This window comes from Marmota flaviventris, chromosome 16 (genome assembly GCF_047511675.1).
Source record: "Marmota flaviventris isolate mMarFla1 chromosome 16, mMarFla1.hap1, whole genome shotgun sequence".
In the NCBI taxonomy this organism is placed as follows: Eukaryota; Metazoa; Chordata; class Mammalia; order Rodentia; family Sciuridae; genus Marmota; species Marmota flaviventris.
In genome coordinates this window covers 73,973,731-73,992,882 of record NC_092513.1, presented here as the reverse complement: position 1 = coordinate 73,992,882, position 19,152 = coordinate 73,973,731, and the positions used below count along the sequence as shown (strand labels likewise).

Genomic DNA, 19,152 nt, shown 5'->3' with positions numbered 1-19,152 from the left:
GGGGATGTATTCTGGAGATTGAACCCAAGGCCTCAGGCAGGACAAACCAGTGCTTGACTACTGAGCTATTATCTGTAGCCCTTCCTACACAAATTTTGACATGCAAATAAATGTTCATTTCCCTGTGATAAATGCCCAGGAGCTCGATCTCTGGATCTCCTGATGATTCCATTCTTAGGTTTAAATGGAACTGCCAAAATTTTTCCCAGAGTAGCAATATCACTATACACTCCTGCCTGTGAGTGGCCCAGTTTCTCTGCATCCTCACAGTATTTAATGTGGTTGCTATTTCTCATTCTAGCTGTTCTGACAGGTGTGTAGTAGTGTTACTGTATTAGTCAGGGTTCTCTAGAGGAACAGAACCAACAGGACACGTGATTATAAAAAAGGAATTTATTAGACTGGCTTATGCGACCAGAAGCTGGATAGTCCACAGTGGCCGTCTGCAGGCTGGAGAGCTGGAGGAACCAGCAGCCGCGCAGTCCAAGAGGCTGAAGCCCCAGAACAAGAGGGATTAGCGGTGCTACCCTAGTCCAAGACAGAAGACTTCTGGAAACTCCCTGGAGAATCAATGGCAGAGTCCACTTTGGAAGAATGAAGAAGCAAGAGTCCCATATCCTCAGATGATCACAGCAGCAATCAAAAATCCAATCAAGAATCTAGCTTGCATCTGTGGCTGCTTCCTTGTTCTTCCAACTTTTATTCCATCCAAACCACCATCCAATTGGATGGTGCTGCCCACACTTAGGGAGGGTCTCCACTTCAGGTGGCTATCCCACATGCCAATCATTCCTAGACACACCCTCATTAACACACCCAGAAGCCTCTTAGTCTTAGGCATCTCTTAATCCAATCAAGAAGTTGACAATTCAAATTAACCATTACAGTCACAGGCTGGGCTTTATTTGCATTTCTCCAATGGCAGGGATGCTGGGCACTCTATCATATGGTTATCGGCCATTTGCTTATCATCTTCAGCAAAGCGTCTGTTCATGGATGGGAGTGTTGCTCCGTGGTAGAGTCCTTGCCTCACATTTGTGGGGTGGCCCTGGGTTCTATTTCCCACACACACACCAAACACACAAGCACAGTTCGTGCATGAATTTTGCCTGTTTTCTAATGGAACTGGTTTTTACTGCTGGACTTTAAGAGGTCATGATATATTCTCGATCCTTGTCCTTCATCAGCTCTTTGCAAACTGTCTCCCAGGCTGTAGATTGTTTTTCATCCTTTTAATACCATCTTTCACAGAGAAGCAAAAGTATTTATTTTTGATCAATTTTCATTTTATGGATCCTTCTTTTGACACCAAGTGTAAGAACTCTTTGACTACTCTAAAACCTGAAGATTTCCATCTGCATCTTTTTTTCCTGAAAGTAATTGTTGATTTTTGTGTGAGGTTTGGATTGAGTTCATTGGTTTGCCGAGGAGCAACATCAATTGTTGAAATAACCTACCCTTCCTCCGTTGAACTGCTTTTGCATTTTTTTCCCCCAAAACCCACTTGGCCATACTTGTGTGGGTCTCTTTTTTGGGTTCTCTATTGTAACATCCCTAAAGCAAAATGAGACAGTAAAATACCCTGAACACCCCCTTTCTCTTCCCAGAAACATGGTTAAGGGCACGATGAGAGCAATGCTACCTTACAGGACGCTGGCTCTCTCTTATGCACACTGGGAACCAGGGCAAGTTGGTGGCACCTTTGAAAAGCTTCTCTCTTGCATGTACACCTGGACAGGTGCTCCTTGCGATCCTGGTCAGAAAAGCAAACTAAGTAAGCAAATGCTGAGGATGTCACTGTCTCTGTAGTCTCACTATGAAACCCCTCTCTGAATAGGGACAAGTGTGGGATTGAAGGCACCGGGGAAAGGCTGCTTGTCACTCATGCAGCCAGCCACCCCCAGACAAAGCACCATGTGGAAGAGGAGGCGCTGTCTGCCTGTCACCTCTGAACTCTTCTTGGAGCAGTCACTGGTCTCCCCCATAAACCATACATCTTCCATGTCGTCTCTGGGCATTTTCTTTGGCCTGTCTGCAACCCACCCCAGTGCCCTGGCACTACTGGGCTGTGGACGAGTCCTGTGTTCTGTGCTATCCATCTGAGTGTCCATGCCCCCAGCAGGACCTCCTGTCTTTTCCTCACAGTAGCTGTGGAATGAACTTGCATATGGAGTCCAGTGACTCCCCCCACAATGGTCTTCTTTTTCAAAATTGTTTTAACTAATTGTATCAGTTTTCTAGGACCACCATCACAAAGCACCTCAATCACGGTGACTTAAAAGACCGAGATTTTTGTCTCCCAGTTCTGCAGACTAAGTTCTAAGTCAAGGTGTGGGCAGGGTTCCTTCTGAGGGCTGTGAGGGAGGGATCCGTTCCAGGCCTCTCTCCCTGGTGTGTAGATGGCAGCCTTCACGTTCACAAGGTATTCTCCCTGTGCCTATGTACCTTTCCCCTTTTTATAAGGATATTGGTCATACTGGATGAGGATCCTCCCCAATCACCTCTTTTTAACTTGATTACCTCTGTAAAGACCGTACTTCCTAATAAGTTTCCATTCCAAGGTCACTGGGGGTTAAGATGTCAACATATGAATTTGACACAATTCTGCCCATAACACTAACTGAAGCCCTGTTCTTTTCCACGGACACTTCATAGTGTGCTTTTCTACACCTACTAAAAACCTTGGGATGTTGATAGAAATTGCATTACACCTATAGATCTATTTGGGGAGAACGACATCTTTACTATATTGGATCTTCTAGTTCATGAACATGGTATGGCTCTCCATTTATTCAGGTCTTCTTTGATTTCTTTCATCAATGTTTTATAATTGTCAATATCCTGTACAAGTTTTCTTACACTTAGCACTAAATATTAGCGTTTCATTTTCTTTGGAGTGAGTGTAAGTAATAGTGTTCTTTTAGTTTCAATTTTCAAATGTTTATTTTTAGTTATGTAGAAATCCAATCAAACAGTAGTGTGTTAATCTGCTATCCTTCAACCTTGCTGAACTCACTACTTCTAAAGTAGTGTGTTAATCTGCTATCCTTCAACCTTGCTGAACCCACTAATTCCTTTGGATGCAATCATGTCATCTGCAAATGGGACACTTTCATTTTTCCTTTATAAACTGTGTGACTTTTTCCCTTTGTCTCATCACAACAGCTAGACTATCTAGTACTGTGTAGAAATAACCCTGATGCAAACATCTTCTCCTTATTCCCAAACTCAAAGGGAAAGCAAAAGCTGTGGGCTTCTTGTCCATGTTCTTTAGCAAATCAAAGGAATTCCCCCTCCAGTCCAAGTTTGCAGAATATTTTTCATGAATGCTTTTTGAATTTTGTCAAAATATTTTTCTTTATTGATTGATATAATCATATTTTTTTTTCACTGACCTATTGATATAGTGGATTGTATTGCTTGACTTTAAAATATTGGTTTGGCCTTGCATTCCTAGAATAAATCCCAGTTGGTCAGTGTATATACTTTTTGTTGTTTAATAACCAACTTTTTGTTGGTTCACATTTTGTTGAGGAATGTAGGATCTAAGTTCATAAGTGATTTTGACCTATAGTTGTACATTGAACTACATTGAACTAATTTTGTCTGGCCTTGGAATCAGGGTAACAAGTCCCCATGAAATGAGTATGAAAATGTTCCTTCTCTTCTGTTTCCTGAAAGAGATTGTGTAGCAATGATGCTAATTCTTTATTAATTGTTTGGTGCATTTTTCCAGTGAAGTTATTTTGGCCTGAGATTTTTTTTAAGAGATGTAAGTGACCAATTCATTTTATTTGGTGGTTATAGGATTGTTCTATTGTCTTATTCATCTTGGTTGAATTTCAGTCACTTGTAGTATTTGAGGAATTAGACCATTATTTTCAGTTGTCAAATTTGTTAACACAAATTTGTTCTGTAGGATAACCTTACTAATTTGAAATGGCTATAGAATCACTCTTGACATTGGTGCTTTGGATCTTCTCTCTTAATTTTGTTAGAAGATTTAGTGATTTTTTTTCATTACTTTTCTAATCTGATTTTTCTCTTCTCAATTTCATAGATTCCTTCCTTCAAATTATTTTGGAGATATTTTGCACTTCTTTTGCTGATTTCTAAAGGTATAAACATTGTCTTAATGTGAAAGGGTTGCTATAACAAAAAAATACCATAGACTGAAATTTATTTCTCAAAGTTCTGGAAGTCCAAGGTCAAGGTGGATTTGTTGTCTAGTGAGGATTCATTCCCTGATTCTTAGACTGTTGACTTATTATATCTTCTCATGATGCAAAGAGGTGAGACTCCCTGCAGTCTCTTTCATAAGGACTTAGTTCCATTAATGCAGTGTCCACCATTATGACCCAATCACCTCCTGTTGTGATTTGGATATGTGGTGTCCCCCCAAAGCTCATGCATGAAACAATGCAAGAACTGCTCAGAGGTGACGTGATTAGATTGTGAGAGTTGTAACTTAATCCATGAATTAACCGGGTGGTAATTTGGTTATGGCTGGAGGAGGTAGGTCACTAGGGGCGTGCCTTTGGGGTTTATATTTTGTCCCTGGTGAGCAGAAGAGTTCTGTCTCTGCTTCCTGATTGCCATGTCCCGAGCTGCTTTCCTCCTCCAGGCCCTTCTGCCATGAAGTTCTGCCTCACTTCGAGTCCATTCTATGAAGTCAGCTGATCAGGGACTGAACCTCTGAAACTACGAAACAAAATGAACTTTTCCTCTTCTCATTGTTCTTGTAGGTCTTTTGTCACAACAATGCAAAACCTGACTAAAACACCTCCCAACCCACCTCCAAATGCATCATATTAGAGTTCAGGATTACAACATAAGAATCTGGGAAGAACAGCATTCAGTCCATAACACAGGTATATTATTGACTTAAAAACTAGTCCCACTTCTAATGCAAACGTTTAATGCTATATATTTCCCTCTGAGTATGGTTTTCACTGAGCCCTAATATTTTGACATGCCACGTTTTAATTTCTACTGTTCTGCTTATAATTTAACTTTCTTTGAGACCTACTTTTTGTTCCATGGATTACATATAAATGTGTTGTTTACTTTCCAAGTGTTTAGGGATGTTCCTTTTGACTTTACATTGTTAATTCCTAAGTTACATCAATATGGTCAGAGGACATTCTTTTCATAATTTCAATTTTTAGAAAATTTGCTAAAATTTGTTAAATGGCCCATGCCTTCTTGAAAAGAATGTGTGTTCTGTTGCTATTCAGTGAAGTGGCTAATGTCCTCTCAGTTGCTGAGAGTCAGGTGTTGAAGTGCCATTCATAACTGTGGATTTGTGTCTTCATTCAACTTGATCAGTCTTTGCTTCATGGACTTGGAAGCTATGATGTTCATTACACTAACACCTAGGGTTGCTATGTTTTTCTGATGGATTTATGCTTCTGTTATTATCTTATGACCCTTTTTGTCCCTAGTAATTTTCTTCACTCTTAATTCATTTTTTAAAATTTTATTTATTTTTTAGGTGTAGATGGACAAAACACAATGCCTTTATTTTTATGTGGTGCTGAGGATCGAACCCGGGTCCCACCCGTGCTAGGCGAGCGCTCTACCGCTGAGCCACAATCCAAGCCCCTTCACTCTTAATTCTACTTTATGTTATATTGACATAGCCACTTATTCTTTTTTAATTAATGCTTGCCACGCATATATCTCTCTGTCCTTTGACTTTCAACCTATCTTTGTCATTGTGTTTGAAATACATTCTTGAGAATCACATATAGTGGGAAGAACTTTATCCAGACTCTCAATCTTTGTCTATTAATTGATATATTCATGTTATGTACATTTAAAGCAATTATTGACATGTTAGAGCATAAATCTGACATTTTGTTATTTTGTACTGTACTTTTTTTCCTCGTTTCATTTTTGTTGCCTTGCTTTGGTTACTTAAAATTTTTTGATAGTTTTATTCTTATTTATTATAATTGTATTTATTTTTTATAGTAGCTCTGAATAGTTTGCTTTGTGGTTGCTCTAGGTTATTAGCATGCCCACTTGTTACTTATCCCAGCCTGGTGGTGTGGATGTTTTTCTAGTATGAGTGGTTTAGAGAAACCGTACTTCCACTTAGACTTCCTTCCCAGTCCTAGCTTTCAAATATAATGTTGTTGATTATTTCTTCTATATAACATTGGACACCATATCTGAGGGTGCCATTACTTTCGTTTCAATAACAAAAAAAAAATGATTCTGTTGAGAGCCACAACTGAGTCAGGATGGCGCCTAGCATTTTGCCAGAAGGAGTGGTTAAGAGGTGACGCCATTAAGATGATGATAATTAAGTTAAGCTGTGTATAATTGCTGTGACTGGATGATGCTGGATTGAAACCGGCTGTGTATTCAGTTGTATATAGACCCCTGCTATCTGGCAATAGGGCGGCTCCTGCTGCCTCGGGCGCCTACTACTTTGGAGTTCTCTCGGAGTTCCAGTTGAGTTCTCGAGGAGCCAGGTGGAGGGTGGAAGAGTTCCCGGGGAGTGTGCGTGGAGTGCCGGTGGAGTTCGGGCAATAAAGGGGTTCCTGTTTGAACCTACAAGTGCTTCATGGCGGCTCGGTTATTTTGTGCCCAGCCAGACTGCATGGCATGATTCAACTTTCATGATGGAGAGTTTACTTTTATTTTGACCTATTCCATTTACTCCTATTTTTATCAACTCTATTGTTCTTATTTCTTTTCTGAAGGTCCCTGTCTTCTTATGCTATCATTTTCTTTCTGTCAGAGAGTCTCCTGCAGCTGTTAGATAGGTGTGCTGACAATGAATTCTGTGTTCAGTCATCTGAGAGGGTCTTTATTCCTCCTTCAGTGGTGAAGGATAGTTTCAGTAAATATAGGATTGGGGATTGACAGTTCTTTTCTTTCAGCACTTGAAAATTGTTGTACCACTTCCTTTTGAACTCCATGGTTTCAGATGAGGAATCTGCTGTCATTTAATTGATCCTTCTTCATAGGTAATGTGCTATCTAGCTCTGACTTCTGAAGATCTTCTCTTTGTCTTTAGCTTTCCAAAGTTTAACTCTGGTGTTTCTTAGTTTTGAACTTTTGGTTATTATCCTATTTGGAATTCATTTAGCTTCCTCAGTCTACAGATTTATGACTTTTGTGTGACTTGTTTTTTTGTTTGTTTTATTTTCTTACTAAAAGCTTACAGGTGTTTTTGTGTGTGTGAATTTTAATGTGTCAATTTTTTTATTTTATATTTTGTTATTTTTATGTTTTGCCTACACAAGTTCATAAATATTTTCTTCTATGTTTTATTCTAGAAAATGTACTGTTTTAACATTTTGTTTAGGTCTCTGATCCACTGGCCTTAATTATTGCATATGATATGAATTAAGGGTCAAAGTTAACTCCACCCCCTCCCCAAATAGATATCTAGTTCTTCCAGGATCATTTGTTGAAAAGACTTGCCTTTTCTGTATCAAATTGCCTTGTAACTTTGAGAAAATGAATTGACCATAATGGATTAATTCTACATAATTCATTCAGGTCCATTTTTTCTATATCTACTTGTCTTTTTACTTAGCTAACAAGCCTTTATAACTTCATATCAAATCTTGAAATCAACCATTGTAGTTCTTCACTTTTGTTCTTTTTAAAAAAAATTTTTGGATGTTCTAGATCCTTTACATTTCCATGTCAATTTCTACCAAATATATTGCTAAGAATGGAATTTTAATAAATGTAGAGATTGGCTTGAGGAAAATTTACATCTTAAAATATCAACTCTGCTAGGCATGGTGGTGCATGCCTGTAATCCTAACAGCTCAGGAGGCTGAGGCAGGAGGATTGCAAGTTCAAAGCCATCCTCAGCAACTTAGCAAGGCACTAAGCAACTTAATGAGACCCTGTCTCTAAATAAAATACAAAAAAAGGTCTGGGGATATGGCTCCATGGTTAAGTGTGCCTCTATTCAATCACCGTTACAAAAAAAAAAAAAAAAAAAATCAACTCTTCCAGTAAATTAATACACTTCTCTTCATTTACTTGAGTCTTCATTAATTTCTCTCACCATTTTTGTTAGTTTTTAGTGTATAGGTCTTGCAAATATTTTTTGTTAAATTTATCCTGAAGTATTTCATGCTTTTTTAAATATAGTTTTTAGTTGTAGATGGACACAATACCTTTATTTCTTTGTTTATTTTTATGTGGTGCTGGGGACCAAACCCAGTGCCTCATACATGCTAGGCAAGCGCTCTACCACTGAGCCACAACCCCAGCCCCAAGTATTTCATGCTTTTTAAGCTACAGCAAAAAGTACTGCTTTACAATTTTATTTTCAAGTTGTTCACTATTATCCTATAGAAATCTAATTAATTTTTGGTACTAATCTTGCATCCTGTACCCTTGATAAACTGACATTTGCTAATCCCTCTGGTCTTCACACTTTTCCCTCCTTATCTCTTCCTTAGGAGATAAAATAACAACAACAACTTGAATTGTGCTCTAGATTTTTGCTCAAAGCAGTTTCAGTAACTCTTTTGAAGATTCCTTAGGAATTTCTATGAATGCAATGCCAACTGTGAATGTCATCTAATGCATATGCCTTTTATTTTTCTTGCTTTAGTGCACTGGCTAAATACAGCATTGAATAGAAGTGCAAGAGTGTATATTCTTATCTCAGTTCTGCTCTCAAGAACTTTCTCACCAAAAGTATGCATAGATGCCCTTTATCAGGTTGAGCACATTACCTTCTGTTCCTAAGTTCCTGAGAATTTTTATCTTGAGTAGATGCTCAATTTTGTTAAGAGGTTCTCTTCTTTATTCTCTTAGTGTGGTAAATTACATTGATAGATTTGAGAATGTTAGGCCAACTTTGCCTTCCTGACATCAATTTCACTAAAACATGATGTATTGTCCTTTTTATATGTTGTTGGATTTTATTTGCTAATATTCTCTGAAGAATCTGTGTCTGTGTACATGAGGAATTTTTCTTGTGGTTGTCTCTGTAACACATCTAATTTTAATGGAAGGGTAATTCTAGCCTTGTAAAATGAGATAAGTATTGCATAATCCTCTATCTTCTGGAAAAGTTTGTGTATTAAATCATCATAAAATGTTTGCTAGAGTTCACCAGTGAGGGCATCTGGGCCTGGAAGGCCTCCTAATTATGAACTCAAAAATTTTTACATATGAGGGCTAATCAGATTTTCTCTTTCTTCTTGTGTCAGTTTTAGTTATTTGTGTTTTTTAATGAATTTGTTCATAACACTTAAGTTGTCAAACTTATTTGGGTGAGTTTGATCATTTTTATTCTTTTGAAGCCTGCTGAAGCTACAGTAATGACCCCAACACTCTTCTCTTTGTGATATTTGTAATTCGCATCTTCTCCAATTTTCCGTATCCCATCTTGCTAAAGGTTTATCAATATTATTGATCTTCTCAAAGTATTGCCTTTTAGTTTCACAGATTTTTCTCTATTGTTTTTCTATCTTCTGTTTCCCTGGATTTTTGGATGGGTATTTGAATTTAAAAATGAAGTAATTAAAATTAAGTAAAATTTAAAATTCAGAACTCAGTCACATTAGCCACATTTCTCATTGTCAACTGAACTGAAGGAACATCTCCATCATTGCCCCCGTGCTATTGGATTGGCCTTACTCTGGGGAGTGGGGGGTCTTTCTTCAGTCTTTCTCTTAGCTAGGCATTTTCTCTAAGCTTCCTGGGGTTCCTAGGAGGACCAGGCAGCTCTCAAATCTTGTCCTTTCCGTGACCCTGGCTTTGGCCCACTCCCCTTCTTCCTGGTCCCTCAAATCATACCATCAGTTCCCACGTCTGCTTCCCGGGGAGCTTCTCCCTCAGCAGCCCACACGCACCTGCTTGACTCTCAATACCCCTGTTAACCGGCTGCCAAAGTTTCCCACAAGCCCCGGCTCTCCCACAAGCCTGAGGCACAGTGGCTTCGAGGTGGGCCAGGAGCACCCACATCACTGGTGATCACTTCCCTGTCAAGCGGGAGGGACCAGGGACAAAAACCAATGGCCCCAGAGCTTCCCTTGGGCCTGGTTTATACCTGAGCCCCAAACTGGCCCAAGGCCCAGGAGGGAGCTTCTCTCCAGGTCCCGAGTCATGCAGCAAGACAGGTTCTAGCTTACTGAGTCCAGCCAAGTCCAGGGTGAGGCAGAGTGTCCAGGAGGTCGGGAGCCAGCCCTCAGGGCAGTGTGGGGTGGAAGCCAATGGCCAGGTGCCTGGAACAGGCTGGGGCTGGGGATGTATGGTTTGCTTGCAGGGCGGCCCAGCCCACCAGGGTGAAAACAGCCTGGACTGCCTCCCTGCTAGCCAGGCCTAGCCGCTGACCACTGGGTCATGGCTCACCCAGGCTTCACAGGAGAAAACAATGACAACCCCGGTCCCCCTAAGGGCCACCCGGGGCCTCTCTGTCCTAATCACCCTGCAACTCCAGCCTCTCACAGCCTGCCCCTGCCTGCCCCAGGGCCCTGTGCAGCTGGGTGTCCTGTCCCTGGCTCCTGCACTCATCCTGGCCAACCCCATCCCTGTCCCTCCATATCTCCACTCCTGCCCTCGGCCGGGGAACCCATGGATCACTCTGCTTGACGCCCCCTCCTCTCAGGTCCCTCCCCGCTCAGGCCATGGTCACTTCTTGAAAAAGCTACTTAGGTAGCTCCTCTGTGAAGGTTCCCTCCACTCCCTTCTTTTCCAGGGTCCTGGTCACTCGGGCCCCGTGAACAGGGGTTGAAAGGGAAGGACCGCCGCTGGCTCATTTCCCTGGCCCCGACACCAGCCCGTGAACAGTCAAGTACAGAGACAGGGGCAAAAGGGGCCACGAGGAGCTCCACTTGACCACCCAGAGGAGGCCCTGTCCGCTGGGGTGTGGAAGTTGAGGTAGGAGAGAAGGAAGGGCCCAGAATGCCGAGGTCCTTAGGGCAGTTAATAGGGAGCCACAGAAGGTGGTTGAGCAGGAAAGCAGCCAGACAGGGTGATGTTTCAAAGCTGCATCTGGGGGCAGCCGGGGAGGGAAGCAGACAGACAGGCCTGGGCTGGTGTCGGGGTCCCCGGGAGAGTGTGCAGCGCCCTTCCTGTCTGAGGAGGAAGGGTGGCTGCAATCCCAGGCCCATCAACAGCCTTCACAACCGCTTTGCACACTCACCACACTTCAGTCCAGAACAAGCAGCAGCTGAGGGATTGGAAACACCTTCACACAGCCGTGAAAACCTCCGCAGGTGCTGAGTTCAGGGCAGAGCGAATCCGGGTCAGCACCCAAGGGCAGAAGTCCCCAGAATTCATCACCTGCCTCTTCCTCAAGTCCTCGACTCCCCCTCCTCCTCCCAGAAGCCCCCCACGGCCCCCCAGCTCCCCAGCTCGGCGCTGCTCCTGGGCCCCCCAAACATTGATGTTTGACACCAGTAATCACCCACCCGCAGGGACACCGAGTCTAGTGTGAGATTTGTGTGCCACGAACACCTGGATGAGGATGGGGAATAAACTCACACTTGGCCATGATCACAACACAGCCCGGGAGGCAGAGTGAGGCTGGCTGGAGATTCAAAGGTGACGTCGACGGCTTTTTGGAGCAACGATAATGACCCCAGTAAACACTGCGTGGGCCCTTCTGTGAGCTGGCACCCAGCTAATGCGGTCGATCTCTGTAATCCTAGTGGCGCCCGAGGGTAACGTGACTGTCCCCACGTTAAAACCCCATGAGGTCCTCCCCCACTTGAGGGATCAGAGTAGCTGTGACCCCTGGTGCCCCCTGGAGGCAAAGGCATGCAATTTCCTAAGCTGCTAAAGAAAGGGGCCAGAGAAGGAAGCCAGGAAGGAAATAGGGATGCCCTTCCTGGGCCTGCAGCTCACCAAAGCGGATTCCGTCACCTACAGGGACTCGGGACGTCTATTTACATAAGATCCCCTTTGACACAGAGGGAAAAGGCATTATTGGCCAACACAGGCTCCATTGGACAACAGTCCTATTAAACTCCCTCTTCTGCATAAAAAGACACACACTTCAAGGTCAAGGTGGCCTTGTGCACTTATTAAATTAACTGAAATAAGGGGAATTGAAGAACCAGAGCTGGTCAGACAGCCTCCCACGGCGTGTGCAGGATGACACTAGCTCTGAACCCTGAGTCCTCGCCCAGGTAGCCCAAGAGAACTGTCCCAAAGGACACAGCAGGGGGCCGGCAGTGCTCACACCTGGCAGATATGATCCCCGCAGCCCACGAGGCGCTTGCTGTCCCTCTCAACCAGCTCAGGAGGCCAGGGTTGCCGCCCCAATTTTACAGGGAGGAAGTTGAGTTCCAAGGTCACCCTGTTGGAAGGCACCCCAACACCAGCACCAGAGGCAGGCGCAGGCTCTGCTGGTGCTCCTCCTACCAGCCCCGCCACATCCGCTGTTTGGTAAATAGAGTTTGCAGGAGGCAGGGAGGGATTTTGATTTTGAAATTGCACTGGCTGGATCTGGGGGCCCGGGGTCTGAGCAGGCCAGGAGGACGACAATTAATGACTAGGATCCTGCTTCGAGGCCGGGCGAGGGCCCAGCTGGGGCCGGGTGTTTACACGCGTGCTTGTCTGTTTGGGGCCTGCAAATCCGTGTCAGATGTTAATGGAACAGCGTCATTTTTCTGCAGAGGTGGCATCCCCGGGTTGTTTGGATGAGGCGACCGGCTGGACTCAGACTGGGCGGTGGGCGGATCACCAGGGAGGCCAGGGCTTTACTGAAGGCCATTTGTCAGGCCGCAGACAGCCGGCCCGGCTCCCCTCCTGCAGCCCAGGCCTCTGCACCGGCCCAGCCCCTCCACCCTGCGTCCCCCGCCCCAGGCCTCCCCTCTTCACTGGCTCTGAGGATGAAAGTCCGTGAATTGTGAAAACATCAAAAGGATTCACTCCAAAATAGCAGGAAACTGAAACTGGAAATGAGTAAATGCGTAAGGAAGCGCCAGGAGGGGTCCTCTGCCGGGGTCGGGGCCCGCACCCTGGAGACCTGGGGCGCAGCCTCCACCTGCTCCTCACACCTGCTGGGGACACATGCACCACAGAAGCTCCCCGGGGGCCTGGCCGCCAGAGGCAGGCCCGCGTCCTGCACCCTGGACTCCTGTGCAGACAGTTCCCTGGGCCATCAGGACGTAAGAGCTGCCAGGTCAAAGGGAGGGCAGGATGAGGACGCCCTTCCCTCCCGCCCGGGGGCAGAGGTTCCCGCCTCTGGGGCAGGTACAGAGGAGCTGGGCCTGGAGCATCCCTCTGTCAGGTCAAGGCCATCATCCTACTCTTCACAAGAGGAAGTTGAGGCTGCCACTCAGACCACACAGCCAGGCCAGGTGAGGACCTGTCAAGGGCTCCAGAGGACCAGGCCTCTCACTCTGACCCCGCCAGCTCTCAACCCACATTCTACACTCCCACTGCCTCCTGTTACTCCTCAGCAAGCTTGTTCCTGCCCCAGGGCCTTTGCGCAGGCTGTTCCTCCTACCAAACACTCTTCCCTCTAGGGTCTCAGGGTTCTCTCTGCTCAAAGACCACCTCCTGAGACAGTCCTCCCGGTCCAGACAGGCGGACACATGCCCAGCCCCTGTCTCCTCTGTGGATCTGAGTTTGGGGAGCACAGTAAGTGGTCGGAGAGCCATGTGAAAGCTTGTAGTGCCCTTCCCAGGACACAGTAGGGCTCAGGAATGCGACCGCCGGGACCACAGAAACAGGACACTCAAGAGTCTTTACCGCTGGCGCCCAGGGCTTCACTCTGAACGCTTGTCCCCTCAGGTCCATGGGAATTGGGAGTAAGGAGACTTTGTGCGGGACGGAGGGGACACGGCTGGGATTTGAGAATCAGCACTGTGTCTTCCCTAAGCCTGGGCCGTGAGTGCTCTGTCTCCCTCCCTCACTCCTAGGCAGCCTCCTCTTCTCGGGGACAAGGAGGGCAGAGGCCCCCAGCTGCTGTGAATCCCAGCTGAGCTCTGCCTCAGTGTCTCCATCTGCAATCAGGCTCCTCCTCAGAACTATGCAGCACCCGGGGCGGGCACCCTGCAGCCTTCCCCAGAGGGCCACGCTTGTCCCCGGATCTGGGTGTCTGCCCTCCTGGCTACCACCTACGGCAGGGTCTCTCTCAAAAGCTGATCCATGTGTACTTAAATCCTGCTCCACCAGCTGTGAGACCCCGTGCCTCAGTTTCCCTGGCAGTAAGCAGAGGTACTCCTGGGCCCTCCCTCAGAGGGCCTGCACGCGAGGCCATACTGGTGCTTAAAACTTGGTGACTAAACCCAGATGAATTTTGCCGTCTGCTCCCCAGCACTCACGGCAGGCTTGTAATTCTGTTTCCTGAGTTACAGTCCCCTGGCTCCCACAAGCCCCCTGAGCCCCGTGGGGCCCCCAGCCCCAGGCACTAAGTAACCTAGGGCCACGCTCCTCCTGTTCCCGGCCCTGCCCTGCCCCCTGGTGTTCATTCTGGGCATTGCCCCTGACTCCTGCTTTGGACCCTTCCCTCCCCACAGCAGGTTCAGGGACAGGCCCTGGGTCCAGCAGGGACAGGCCCTGGGTCCAGCAGGGCCCACAGACCTGAGCACTGGGACAGGCGGGACCGTGCAGACACACTGAGCTCCCCACGAGGCATGGAGAAGATGGACATATGGCAAATGGACAGGGGAGCCCCTTGCAGTGCCCACCTGCCACTCCATCTTCTCACAAATCGTGGGGTCCCCAGGGCCACTGTACATGTGGGCCCATGGGCCTGCTCTAAGTGGGCTCCAGACCCTCCCTCGATTCCTCCTGTGGGGCTGTCTGACCAACCTGGGGCCTGGCACCTGCCTCGGAGAGCATCTTCACATCCCCCTGGTCTGCTCGGGAGCCTTCCCTGCGGTCCCTTCCTACCCTGCCTGGCCACGCACTCTGCATGGGACAGGGACCAGGGACAGCATAGGTCCAGCTCTGCTCAGGGTAGCTGGGGCCTGCTCTGAGCCTCGGTGGACTCCTCAGCAAAAATGTGCCAGTGAAACCCCTCCCTCCCTGCCCAGTGGACCTGGAGGACCCAGCTGTGCACCCTGTGGCCCCCAACCCAACAGGATGGTCAGAGCCAGCTGCTAGGCCACCCACCATGAAGGGCCTGAGAAATGATGACAATCAGGGTCACTTCCAGAGCACCACGATCCTGCCGGCAGAGGGGTCCCCGCGTCTCCCTAGTATGCTGTGCTGGGCGGCCTGAGGACAGGCGGGCCGGCTGCGAGGATGGGGGTCTCGGTTCTCTTGCTCAGTGTGCTGTGAACACTCCCTGCTTGAAGACACAGCTCGGGTTTGGATCCTCTGGCCTTGAGGGGCCGTTGCCATCCTGAGCTGTGCCCACTGAGGGCAGGGGGGCGGTCCCCGAGGCAGAACTGGGGCTCCTCATTGTGGCTCATGGAAGCAAATGAGGAGAGTGAGTGAAGGTCTCCTCTGGGGGGTCCCCATCCTCCCCTGTGGACAGAGGGGCCTGGCTACAGGGTTCCATGTATCCGTCCACCTGTGCCTTGAACCCCCAGCCTTACTGTCAGGGGCCTGTTGTCACCAACCCGGAGGTTGGGGGAGGAGCATCAGGTTCAGGAGGGCCTGTGTCCCCTGCTGCAGGCACAGGCTCAGAGACCCTCCTCCAGGGTCCACGAACACACAGGGCGCCTGGCACAGAGCGAGGGCCAACACATGGCCCAGGCCTCCCAACAGGCCAGGGTAGTGCAAGATGGCACCGGGGCCCTGGGAGAGGCTGGGTGGCCTCTGGAAGCGCCTCCCGAGGCCCAGGATCGCCAGATCTCTGACAATCCTGACGGCATTTAGGGTGGTGGTCGGCCAGCACCCAGGCAGCTCAGCTGCAAGAACACGGGGCTGGGCCCCAGGTTGGGGGCGTTCAGAACCCCACCTGGAGGAGACGCACAGAGCAGCCCAGGGCTGGGCACTGTCCCCAAGAGCATGGGCACTGCTGAGAGAGCTCCAGGCCAGCCCCCGGCTGGGGTGCGAGGCCACCTCCATCTCATTGGGGGCCAGGCCATTAGCATCCATGAGGATCCCAGGTGCTGGCGGCTCAGCACGGCCCAGGGCACCACCTTGTGACAGCCCAGCCCCTGCCCCACCCTGCAGCCCAGAGGGCCCAAAGACACCCCTGGGGGCTCAGCTCAGGATGGGTCATCTTCCCAGAGCTTCCAGCAGGGACTCCCGCCAGGCTGTGGGTTACAGCCGCCAGCCACCTCCTGGGTACGGTTGGGGTCCGCCACAGCAGGACTGTCTGCTGGCGGTCTCCCTTGGGGACATCTGCTCTATGTTTGCTTAGGGTGTTAGTAAACAGGGCTCATCTTTGTTCAGTGACCTACAACCTGGTGGCCTTGGGCGACCTTGGCCAATTTCGCGCATCTCCAGCTGCTTATCTGAGGTTGGTGCCTCCCGTCACCGGAGACCCCAGGTGCCCGTGTGGCTGGGGCCTGCACAAGGGCTTGCTAGTGGGGCAAGGCTACTCCTCAGCTGTCCCCGGGACCCTTGGGACTGTCTCACCCGTCGTCTTCGGCATGGTCATCGGCCCCCACCCAGGAAACTCGCCCTAAACCAAGCAGGCATCACCTACCCCCCGGCAGCCCTGCCCACCAGTGCCATGGACGGACACCTAGTGCGCAGGATGGGCACCCTCCTGTCCTGTCATGTCAGCAAGCCTGTCACGGACAGGGCCTTTCCGCTGGTTTCTTGTGAATGAGGCCTGCTGAGGTGGGTCCTTGCCCCTGTGCTGACCATCTCACACACCCCATAACCTAGGTGGCACGCGAGGTCCTCCAAGCCCTCGGATTTCAAAGGCCGCCACCCCAGGGTCCTCTAGGATCTCTCCTGTCCTTTCCTGCCAGCGAGCTTGGGGCGCTGTGGCTTGGTGGAACAGTCCAAGGCTTTCCCCGGGGATCACGGACAGCCTCAGGCGGGGCAGTCACTGGAGGACAGGGGGGGGGGGCGGCGAACGAGGCAGTAATGACACAGACGTGGTTCTGTACAAAACCTGAAATATTTTTACTTTTTTAAAACTTTGGTCTAAGTTGCCTTAGACCTCATGGACTCGATACAAGAGTAATATGAATCGGGAAATAAAACACTTTAATAGCCACGATAAACTTTGTTAGAAATGTACATGTTGCCAAAATAATAATAAAATTAAAAAGAGAGGGAGAGAAGGAAAGAGAGAGGAGAGAGAGAGAGAGAGAGAGAACACAGCTTGATGCCCGGGTTAGATTATATAAATGTTCAACAAGGACAGGGAAAGGAAACTTTAAAAACGCCAGTTCTGAGTAAGCCTGGGGCCCTGTGAGACTTCCCCTCTCCCAGCCTCGGGCCCTGGGGACGGCGTCCCTCGGCGTCCCTCCTAACAGGACAGTGGGGGTGGATAAGGCCTCCGCCAAGTTGCTTCTCCCCGTGGACGAAACATCCAGGTGATGGGTATATAAACAAAGCTCATAAGAAATGTACAAATATAAAAAGCTACAAACATTAATAAATTACAGCGTCACAAAACACAGAAAACACTTCACAAGGTGCTAGTAAAATAACTGTCCCCCGACCCCCTCGTCATACAAGAAGGAAAACAAAGAGCTGGTATGAAAGCCGAGGAGTCGTCTTCAGAATGTGTCTGAAGTCCATCTTTTGTGTACTGTTTGCTTCTGTGAAGACAGAGTGTAAGGCTGCACAGACAGACTTGTTTTTCAGGCAATACCTTAGTTCCTAAAAGAAAAAAAGAAGAAGAAGAAGGAGGAGAACAAAAGGAAAGAAGGAAAAAGAATCAAAAAAAAAAAAAAGAAAAAGAAAAAAAGAAAGCACTGGAACCCAACTGTCCATCAGAGTCGGCAAAAAACTCGTATAAAGGTTAATGAAGGACTCTATAGAAAGAAATTCCTAAAGATACTTTTGCTCTTGTAAAAAAGAAGTCGTTTAAAAAGCTATTTACACGCTACATTCTATGAAAAATATGCTTCAGGAAATACATCTAAAATTAAAATACAGGATTGCCTGAGAAACAAATCCAGACCCTCTGCGACGCGGGGCAGCCAGCCATCCGGGGACGGCCGTGCCCGCGACACCCCGCGCCAGCCAGCCCGGGAGAACAGAGAAGTGCCATCCCGCGGCCCCCAGCCACCTGGCCGCCCTCCAGCCCGCCAGTCTCGGGGCAGGGGCCTCGGCCGAGAAGTGCTTCTCCCGGGTGCAGCCGGCAGAGTCGGTGGGGCCCCTCCACGAGGCTTAGCCTGGGCCCCCGGGGCCCCGAGACGTGGGAGACGTGGCCGGGCCCTCGCCCTCCCCTGGGGATCCTACGGTGGCTCCCCCACCCGCTCACACACCAACCCAGCTGCTGGTCCTAGTCACCCCAGAGAAACGCCCCTGGGCATTTTGGGCGCAACACCCACTCTCTAGACTGCCACCTGCCAGCTGGGGCAGACCTCTCCTTGCCGGCCGAGCGCTCTCTGGACTTGTCTGAGAAATCGCTCGGGAAGAGAAGCGAAGGGGGCACGTAAACATCCCGCCTGCTCCTCCTCATTCTCTCTGTGTTCTTTGCCTTTTTTTAAGCCTCTGGAGGCTACCAGCCTGTGGCCAGCTCAGACTCTGGGGCTGGTGAGCATTGGCTCACTCTACCTTCCTCGAAGGACTCGTGCTCCCAGCAGAGCTGCGGAGGCCCCCGCAATCACACCCATGCTCCGGGTGCCTGGAGGCTGTCCTGAAATTGGAATGATCCTCAAACTGGCAGGGCCGCTTTTCAGGAACTGGTCACTCTAAGCAACTTGAGAAAGGATGTCCGTATTCAAAACGAGGGACGGCCATGCTTGGCTCGCTCCGCCTGCTCAAGGGACAGACGCTCGTTTGGGGGTGTGGTGGCTGGGAGGAAGCGAGGCCCTCCCTGGGTGAGGCAGCTCGACCACCCTCCCGGGGGGCGGATGTTCTGGCGGGGCTCCGGGGTCCTGAGCAGAGCAGAAGGATCCTGGCTTCCGAGCTTTAAAGGAGCAACTTGCCGTTCCGATGGATCTTCAGGATCTTTCCGAGCCGCTGCTTGGCCGTGGCCATACCCTTTTTAGTACGTTTTCCTAAGAGGGTGGGGGAGGGGACACAAAACACAAGGGTGAGATGGCAAAGGGGGCGGCGAGCCGGGGCACGGGGCCCCCCGACACTGGGTCAGCTTGCAGCCCCTGAGCCCCACCTTTC

At 48.6% G+C, this 19,152-nt stretch overlaps 1 protein-coding gene across 1 annotated transcript in view; it reads right to left on the bottom strand.

Moving 5' to 3' along the window:
* Positions 1–16,956: 16,956 nt before the first annotated feature.
* Phf2 (PHD finger protein 2) overlaps positions 16,957–19,152 on the bottom strand; it is a 90,356-nt gene continuing 88,160 nt past the window's right edge. The window contains exon 22 of the mRNA XM_071602549.1: positions 16,957–19,034. Coding sequence (XP_071458650.1) covers positions 18,946–19,034 — 89 coding nt within the window. The 3' untranslated portion in view covers positions 16,957–18,945. The remainder of the gene's footprint in view (positions 19,035–19,152) is intronic.